The 9,577-nt window shown below is 51.3% G+C and overlaps 1 protein-coding gene across 1 annotated transcript in view; it reads right to left on the reverse strand.

The window, feature by feature from the left end:
* Nucleotides 1–7,713, reverse strand: part of MXRA7 (matrix remodeling associated 7) — a 31,299-nt gene extending 23,586 nt beyond the window's left edge. Inside the window, exon 1 of the mRNA XM_081575561.1 lies at nucleotides 7,392–7,713. Coding sequence (XP_081431687.1) covers nucleotides 7,392–7,697 — 306 coding nt within the window. The 5' untranslated portion in view covers nucleotides 7,698–7,713. The remainder of the gene's footprint in view (nucleotides 1–7,391) is intronic.
* Nucleotides 7,714–9,577: the final 1,864 nt, after the last annotated feature.

Consider the following 9,577-nt stretch of genomic DNA (forward strand, 5'->3'; position numbering starts at 1 on the left):
CATTCACAAGCCCCAAACACACTCTGTCTGGCTCAGACATCAGCCTGCCAGATTCAATCCTATCAGATTAACGGGTTTTGGCACTATTCCTACAAATAGGATTTAGAGGACATCAAAAGCTTCATAAAAAAACAAAAAAAAAACCCTGAGGCAGCAATCAGGCATCTACCAGACCCTCAATCAGTGAGAATTAGGTTGAATTCTCATCTCTACATTTCAGGATTAACAGAGAAGGTCAAGGACAGGGAGGAAAATCAAGGGACTAATCAAATCAGTCTGACCAAATCTGAGAGGGTCAGAAGAAATGAGATCATTGTGTGGGGAAAGCCAGGCTGAAGAATTTTGACCATGACTAACTCCAAGGATAATAACAGAACACAGATGGCCAGCCTTTAAGATCTCTACCCAAGGAAGGGAAACCAGTTTTAGATCATGAGGAATAAAGACAAAAGACTGTCTGACCCTAGAGCAGGCTTGCTGATTTTCACAGGAGGCCACTGGGCCGGAGGTATTTTCTTGTCATGACATTGATCTCAGACTCTGAATGTTCAGCAAATGAGAGCTTGGCCGGGAGAGTGTTAATGCCAAGGTCACAGAACTAGGCCCTTTCTGAGACCAGGCTCAGGGTCAGCGCGACCAAATGGTTACAGCGTCTGCAAGGATTTCTAACTTGAAAATGCTAAACAGAGACCACCACTGGTGGTCCAGTGGTTGAGAATCCTCCTTGCAATGCCAGGGAACTTGGGTTTGATCCTTGGTCAGTGAACTAAGATCCCACATGCAGCAGAGCCAGTAAGCCCGTGTGCCACAACCAGAGAGTCCGTGCGCCACAACGAAAGATCCCACGTGACCAACGAAGACTCTGAGCGCCAGAACTAAGACCCGACACTGCCAAATAAATAAATACATATTTTTTTTTAAAACCAGAAGATATTAAACACATGTGCGCACACACACCTGCTCGCTACCCAGGTCATGAAACAAGAGCTGATGGCTAGAAAGCAAACAGTCCCGGATTGCAGACCTCCTTTTAGCGCAACCCCTTCATTTTGTAGATGGGAAAACACAGACCCAAAGTTAAGGGGCTTCCCCAAGTCCCCAAGGCTATTCAAAGACAAAAATACTAGATGAGCAAGTTCCCTGAATTCTCGCATTTGAATTTCCTTCAGGACATTCAATCTCATTGGCTATTCTTTAGCTATTCACTGTGGCCAGGAGAAAGTGACCCATGCGCCCACCTCCCTGGCCAGAGAGAAGGAATGCTTGCTATTAGCATCCTAGCCTTCCTTTTTGGTTCGCACCAAGCAGGGAGGTATCAGAATGGCAGCCAGCAGCTCTGTCTGTGCATCAGGGCCTGATAGGAGGACGTTTCCCGACTCCTGTTCCATTTATCTGTCCTCAGCAAGGGCAAAACCGAGTCTGGTCAGACTCAGGTTGTTCCAGAAATGCTCTGGCCACCAGGGACTTGGCATTTCTCAGAAAAAATGTCCACCGGAGGTCTAAGTTGGTCTCAGCCCTCCCACATTGTGGTCCGGGAAGGAAAGGGCTACAGAAAAGAAGCTGTCTAAAAGTGAGCACGTTCAATGTTTTATTTCTAACTCTCTGAAGCCAGGCACTTATTTTTTTTTCCTTAAGGTATGTTCTTTAGGAATTTTTCCCACTAAGCAGAAAAAATTTAACTGACAGCTACATTTTCCACATGCAAACAAAACTCTATCGATGAAAGAAAGAACAAAATTTAGCTATTAGGAAAGCCCCAATTTCTTTCTCGTATGAAAAAAATTAAATTATGGGCTTAAAGAACTTTGGGCTTCCCTGGTGGCTCAGACAGTAAAGAATCCACCTGCAACGTGGGAGATCTGGGTTTGATCCCTGGGTCGGGAAGATCCCCTGGAGAAGGGAATGGCTACCCACTCCGGTATTCTTGCCTGGAGAATCCCATGGACAGAGGAGTCTGGCAGGCTGCAGTCCATGAGGTCGTAAAGAGTCCCATGGGACTGAGCAACTTTCACTTTCACTTTCAAAGAACTTTATAAAACTTACCCTTTTACACTACTTAATGTCGAACTCTGCTTACAGCCCTCTACGTCATCTTGTTTAGTTGATGTTCAGTTCAGTCGCTCAGTCGAGTCCAACTCTTTGTGACCCCATGGACTGCAGCATGCCAGGCCTCCCTGTCCATCACCAACTCCGAGAGTTTCCTCAAACTCATGTCCATTGAGTCAGTGATGCCATCCAACCATCTCATCCTCTGCTGATGTACATTGTTGTAATTAGTGTGAAGACACTATTGCCATGTTTTGTTTTTTTTTAATATTTATGTTTATTTGTTTATTTGGCTGTGCCGGGTCTTAGTTGTGTGTGGCATGCTGGATCTCTGATCTTCGTTGTGCACGGGGGATCTAGTTCCCTGACCAAGGATGGAACCTGGGCCCCGTACATTGGGAATGTGGAGTCTTAGCCACTGGACCACCAGGGAAGTCCCACTATTCCTGTTCTGTGTTCAGCGTTTTTCCCTTACTTACTTCTACCAATTTGCTAACATTTGGATTATTTCTGTCCCTCCACCCCCAGAAAATCACTAGATCTGTTGCAGACTGTTTTGTATCCCCCGGAATTCATATGCTGAGCCCCCAGTGTGATGGTACTTGGAGGTGGGGCCTTCGAGAGGCAACTGGGTTTAATGGGGTCATGACCTTGGGGCCCCCATGATGAGATTAGGGCCCTTGGAAGAAGAGGAAGACACCTGAGTGTTCTCTGTGCTGTGTGAGGACACAGCAGTTGGCTAGCTGGGAAGTGGCTTCTCATCTGGAACCGAATCTGCTGGTACCTTGATCTTGGACCCCTCAAACTTCAGAACTGGCAGAAATAAATGTCTGTTGTTTAATTTTTTTTTTTTTTGGCCACTCCATGGGGCATTCGGGATTTTAGTTCCCTGACTAGGGATCAAACCTGTACTGCCTGTGGTGGGAGCATGGATTCTTAACCAGTGGACTGCCGGGGAAGTCCCTAAATGTCTGTTGTTTAAACCAGCCAATCTATAGTAGTACTCTGTGTCATAGGAGCCTGAGAGGACCAAAGGACAAGACTCAAAGTGGTAAGAACAACTGCCAGATACCCAATTGGCCGTCCACTAAACAGACTTCTGTTAGGAAAACAGAAAGTGGGGCTACATTGACATCACGAAGCTCAGGACACAAAAAAGAAAAGAAAATACAATAAAGAAAAAAAATTAACAAAGGTCAAGAGGGGGCTGACCTGTGGTGCTCTGCAAACACCCTGGGGGACAGACCTGTGGTGACAAGGCTGGTATCAAGATGGGCCTAACAGCAAGATAACTTCAGAAAGGCGAACAGGGGCCAAGCTGCATGGTGAGGACAGAGGAGGCTGTGCAGCTCAATCAAATCGGCACCCTCAGAGTGCCCGAAACACCAAGTCTTTTCCTGAGAAATTCCCCATCAGGTTCCTCTTTCCCAGCAGTGGATGTTGGAAAGTCCCAAACCTACAGAGAAGAATACAATGAACTCTCCTATACCCTTTCACTTAGATTTACCAATTGTTAACATTTTTCCATCTCTGTACTCTCTCTCCATACACATCCATGACATGTGTGTGTGTGTGTGTGTGTGACTATCTGAATCATGACATGTTATCCCTAGATGTTTCAGCATGCATCTTCCTAAGAACAAGGATATTTTTCTATATAATCACAATGCCGGCATCACGCTCAAGAAAGTGAGCATTGATACAATAAAATGATCTAATAAATCATTCATTTGAAACATGATCCATTTATCTCTGAAATATTCTTTATAGCTTCCCACCCCATCCAGAATCCAATCAAGGACCAGGTATTTCATTTGTCTTTCCTGTCTCTTTAGTCTCCTTCAATCTCTAAGCGTCTCCCTGCCTGCTGCATTGGCCAGTAGCCTTAGAGGAAGTCCCTTCTCCATTTCTGAGCAGATTGAGGGCCTGAGCACCAGGATATCTGAGTCCTGGCTTAGACAGAGCGATTCGACTCCACTAGTACTGAGTGACATTGATCCTCTGACCATGACCACTGTTTGGCATCCTATGATACAGCCACATCTCACCTTAGGTGAGAGGTCTGCAAATCCTAAATCCTAACCTGTACCTTGTGGGCTTCCCAGGTGGCTCAGTGGTGAAGAATCTGCCTGCCAATGCAGGAGACACGGGTTCGATCCCTGGGACAGGAAGATCCCCTGGAGAAGGAAATGGCAACCCACTCCAGTATTCTTGCCTGGAAGACCCAACGGCTTCCAACGGAAGCCTGGTAGGCTATACAGTTCATGGGGTTGCAAAGAGTCGGACATGACTGAAGCAACTAAACAACAACGACCTCAGCACCAGAAAGCACCGCTTCCTGGCCTTACAAGGGACCAGCTTTTGTCTTGACATCATTCTCCATAATTCTTTGTGACGGTGGGCTTACCCGCCTCCATCCCTGCAACTCCCACACTAATTCCTCAGAGAAATGACAGGCGGTTTAATAATACGACACTGCTCTCCACTCAGCCTCCCCGGCCTGCCTGATCTAACCCCCTTTCCCTCAGCGGTTGCTCAGCCTCCCGGCCCATCGAGGGCCTTCATGTGACTCGATTTTCCTGCACCTTGGGGTCGCTTCCCCATGACCCACAGCCACAGCGGAAGGCGGCTTCCCTGGGCTCTGGATGCTTCTCAATAATCAGCTTTGTGAGCCTGGGCAGCAGCTGCCCCGGGGCCTCCCAGGCCTCGCTGGGAAGGAAGATGATTGGATTAGAAGGGGCTCGGTTAATGGAAAAAGCAGGGGGGAGGGGAGAGGTGAGTTAAGTGCTGCTCTGCTGGGCTGGGGCCGGGCTGGGGCTGGCCGCCTGCTCTCCCGCTGCTGCTGTTCCCTTAGTGGCAGACAGACCGGAGGCTGGCTGACGGCAGCCCCAAACCCAGACATGAGTTACTTTCCCCGGCGGGCCTTCCGGCCTGCTCTCCAAGACGGGGCAGCCTGGTCATCAGAATAAAGTACTGGGACCTGCTCTTTTTTTATTTTTCCTAATATTTCTTAGTTGCAGCATTCGAACTCCTAGCTGCAGCATGTGGGATCCAGTTCCCTGACCAGGGATTGAACCCAGGCCCCCTGCATTGGGAGCTTGGAGTCCCTGCTACTGGTCCACCAGGGAAGTCCCTGGGACCCGCTCTTGAAAGTGCCCAAGTCCATTTCCAGACAGTTTCTTAGCAGCTTCTTCCAGGGTAATCCCAGTGGCAGCAAGGCAGAGAGGGAACAGCTGATATCTGTGTCCCCAGCACCTGGTCCTGGGCCTTATACACAGTTGGAGTCGACAAGGGCTTGATAGCTCAGAAGAGGCTGGAGACCTGAACCCAAAAGGGAAGGGCAAGACCTCCAAGGGAGGAAAACAGACTTAATTCTCCTGTTGCCTGGATCATGTCAGGTCAGGACATGGAGACAAAGGAAGGACACAGAAGCCTCAACTGTCATCCGCTCGGGCAGTGCTTTGGGTTCAGCTCCGTGTCTGTGCCCAACACCTGAGCCTCCATAAGGCGCCTTGTCCTTCAAAGCCTCTGCTCCCCCTCACAAGACTCGCTTTCTCCCAGGCAGAGGCAGAGATGGCTGCTTTTTAAGCCGCCACAAAACCCGTTACCTAGACATATTGCTGACAGCCTAGAGGCCTTGTAGAAACTTCTTTCAGAAGCGCAGTAATCTGGAAGATCAGGAGATGACTGAGCACTACTAAAGGACTTTTTAAATTTTTCATTAATTAATTTTTGGCTGCACCGCACGAGTGCATTGCCTGGCATGAGGGATCTTGGCTCCCCGAACAGAGACTGAATCCAGGCTCCTGCAGTGGAAATGTGGAGCCTTACCCAAACTGGACCGCCAGGGAAGTCCATAAAGGACATTTTAAACTTCAGTCCAGACCCTGCCTCTGGGTGAAAAGGGGCCAATGTGTTCGCTGTAGGAGCAGCGCTGACTGAGAGCAAGTGGCAGCCTGAGAATAGCCCCTACATGTCTCCTGTTCCCAAGAGAATCCTAAACATGGGAGCAAAGCTAACACATCAGCACGAGTCCAAACCCTACCTGCCAACACCACATGTGAGGGCAGCAAGAACAGCAGGGGCTCAGTGCTTCTTGGGAAGAATACAGCAGCCCTGCTCAATACACTCTAGAATACACTCTAATGACACAATTAGTCACCCTCTTGTCAAGCAAAGCGCCTGCTCACAGTGGGTCTGGAACAATTACTCAGCATGCCTCCACCCAGCCTTGCTGCCTCCTCCTCCCCTCAAGGGTTCTCTCCAGTATAAACCATTGTGTCCAGCAAAATTCAGAGTGGGCGCTGCAGGCACGCTGACAACGCACCAAAACCGCTTGCTCATGGTTTCCACTGTCCCGGCCATCCTCTCTCGCAAGGAAAGGAGCCCGGGAGTCAGAACAAGGCGTTCTGATCAGGCTCCAGGCCCTTGGTGCTGGCCCCGAGGGTCCAAGGGCGCTGAAAGCCTGGGAATGTGCGGCTAACAAGTAGATTTCCAATGTAAAGAGGTATTCCCTGGTGGTCCAGTGGTTAGGAATCTGTGTGTGCTTCCACTGCTGGGGGCCCAGGTTCGATCCCTGGTTGGGGAACTAAGATCCTGAAGCTCTTAGTTCTACTAAGGACTACCTCTCTGGCTATCCTGAGGCAAGACTGAGGGGTCAGGACAGAGCTGCAGGACAGCAGAAGCAGAAGGGTGGGCTTGGGGGGGTTGCTCAGCTGCACACTCGCCAGGCTTATCTGCAGCCCCAGGTAAGATGTGCAGAGCACCATGCAGTTTGAAAACGACAACAAAAAGGACTGCAATGGTCCAGTACTTTTCTTTCAGCCCCACCCAGTGGGTTTCACACATAAATGACTCAGGAATCCGGATTCCAAATTGGCCTAAAAAGAAAACGCAGTTTTCCTTCTTTAAGTATTCTATTTTATTATATTACTATCAGGACAACCGGCATTCTTGAAGCCCTGGAAACAAGGCACATACACGTGCATTTGGAATCCCAGGGGCTGGAGGGTGATGGGTGTGTGTGTGTGTGTGTGTGTGTGTGTGTGTGTGTGTGTGAGGGGGGTGGGTGTGACCTGTGCCAGGGGAGGAGAGGCCAAGAAGAGGAAAGCCAGCCAGGCGACAACCCACAACTCCGAGGCTCGGCCACACTTCGAGGGAAGGCTGCGAGTCTGCACGCCGGGACCTTCCCTTCCTGCCGATCGCGGGCTCTGCCCTTCTTGGGGCAGCCCGGCCCGAGGCTGGGGGCCCGGTTCTCGGCTCTGCCGGGGGCGCCAGAGGGCGCCGAATCGTGGGGGAACCGGGCCCCGGGGTGGGAAGGGGCGCCCGGGAGGGCGGGTCCGTACCTGCCTCTCCTCGGCGGCCTGCTCCTCCGCCTCCGCCGGCGCCGCCTCGGGCTCGTCCGGCCGCGCGGGCTCCCCCGGCCCCTCGGGCGCGGCCGCCGGCTCCGCGGCGCCGGGGCCGGGCGGCGCGGGCTTCACGCTGGCTTCAGCCGGAGGCGCGGGCTCCGGGGGCGCGGGCTCGGGTGGCGCGGGCTCCGGGGGGTCCGGGCTCGCGGCCGCCCCGCGCCTCACCAGCAGCCAGGCGAGCAGCAGGGCCAGCGCAGTGGCCAGCGCGGGCAGCGCGGCCAGCAGCTCGGCCGGCGCCTCCATCGCGCCGCGGCCACCCGAGTGCCCGCCCGCGGGGACCCCGAGGGAGGCCGCCTCGCCACGCCCACGCCCCGCCCCGGGGCGGAGTCCCCGCCGCGCCACGCCCCCGGCCCGCCCCCGACCTCCCCATGCTCCCGGTGACTCAAGATGCTGGGGACCAGAGCCCCTTGGGAAGCGCTCTTGAGACCCAGGTAGGCCCGACGCTTTAGGCTTAGACTCCTTTTGAAAACTAGGGTGAAATACCCAGCACTCCAGGGTCCTTTCGGCATCATTTTAGCCCCGCACAGGTCATCTTAGAGCATTTTGGAATTGCTAGGGCTTCGCTGGTGGCTCAGACGGTTAAGAATCTGCCCCCAATGCGAAAAAGACCTGGGTTCGATCCCTGGGTCGGGAAGATCCCCTGGAGAAGGGTACGGCAACCCACTCCCGTATTCTTGCCTGGAGAATCCCATGGACAGAGGAGTCTGGCAGGTTACGGTCCATGGGGTAGCAAAGAGTCGGACACGATTGAGTGACTAAGCACAGCCAGGGAACGCCGAAGGAAAGGACAATGAAAACCAAACACCAATTCTGCTCACTTTCAGCCGCTTTCTAGACCCATCGCCAGCGGCTTTTACTCTTTGGAGTTGCCTTGATACATTCATTCTCACGGAGGACGTTTCCAGGTGCTGGCCCATGAATGCCCCATTCGGGTCTGGACCCAGCAGGCCTCCACACAGGCCTCAGGGTGTGGAGGCTGCCCCCAAAGACAGGCTTCAAGGTCAAACTCGACTTTCTCTGCAGTCTTTCTTCTTCGAGTAATTCTGTAACGTAGGAGAGGGTGGAATGAAGGAAAAGACGTCTACTGTTTTTGCTTCTCCAGACCCTTCCAGGGCTGTTGCTGAACAGTGTAGGTTGGAGATAAATGTAACAGAAAACCTTTTTCCCCTACCACTCCCAAACCCTGCTCTAGTTATTAAAAAAACAACAACAACAACCAACAGTGGACAGTTTGTAAGGTGCCGTCCCAAACACAGGACTAATATTGAAAAACCAGGCCCTGGTTTTTGCTTAGGATGCATTCAAAACTTTTTCGGGAAAAGCAGTGTCTGAGCTGATATCCGATGTAAGATGCTGGAAGGAGTGAGTGCTTCTTTTTTAATTAAAAAATATATTTTACTTTTATTCATTTGGCTGTGCTGGGTCTTGGCTGCAGCACACCGAATCTTCGCTGCAAGTTCTTTAGTTGTGGCATGGAGACTCCTAGTTGCAGCATGTGAAGTCTACTTCCCCAACCAGGGATGGAACCCAGGCCCTCTGCATTGGGAGCATGGAATCTCAGCCACTGGACCACCAGATCCAACCCACCCATCCCCCGCCCCACCCAGTGCTTCTTTTTAAAAGGAAGATACAAGAACACTCTCAAGCTTCCTCTTGAGCTCTAGTTTCCAACAGCTGGGTGAGCTTAATCCTGCAACATCACATAATGTTAGGGGGACACACAAAGGGAATTTTAGTGGCGGTTGATGAAAAATGCCCACTACTCTAAAATGTAGAATGAGGTTTTTCTCCTGGCTACTGGCTTTTGACCACTGGGGGACTTTCACCCAAAGTGTTTGGGCCTTATTTTTGTCATCTGTCTCCCCTGTTTTAAAGTGTACAGTTGACTCTTGAACAACATGCGTTTGAAGTGCATGGTTCCACTTACATGCAGATATTTTTCCATTAAACAGGAACTGCAGTACTATGGAATCTGAGGCTGGCTGCAGAACTGTGAAACTTGGATACGGAGGGCTGACTCTCAGTTTTTCTTGAATTTTACACTGTGCATAGGGAAAGTCATACCCCTAAACCCTGAGTTGTTCAAGGGTTGCCGGAGTCCAGCTCCAGCAGCCAGGGAAACG

Source organism: Giraffa tippelskirchi, chromosome 3, assembly GCF_054371585.1.
Source record: "Giraffa tippelskirchi isolate mGirTip1 chromosome 3, T2T-mGirTip1v1.2.pri, whole genome shotgun sequence".
Classification (NCBI taxonomy): Eukaryota; Metazoa; Chordata; class Mammalia; order Artiodactyla; family Giraffidae; genus Giraffa; species Giraffa tippelskirchi.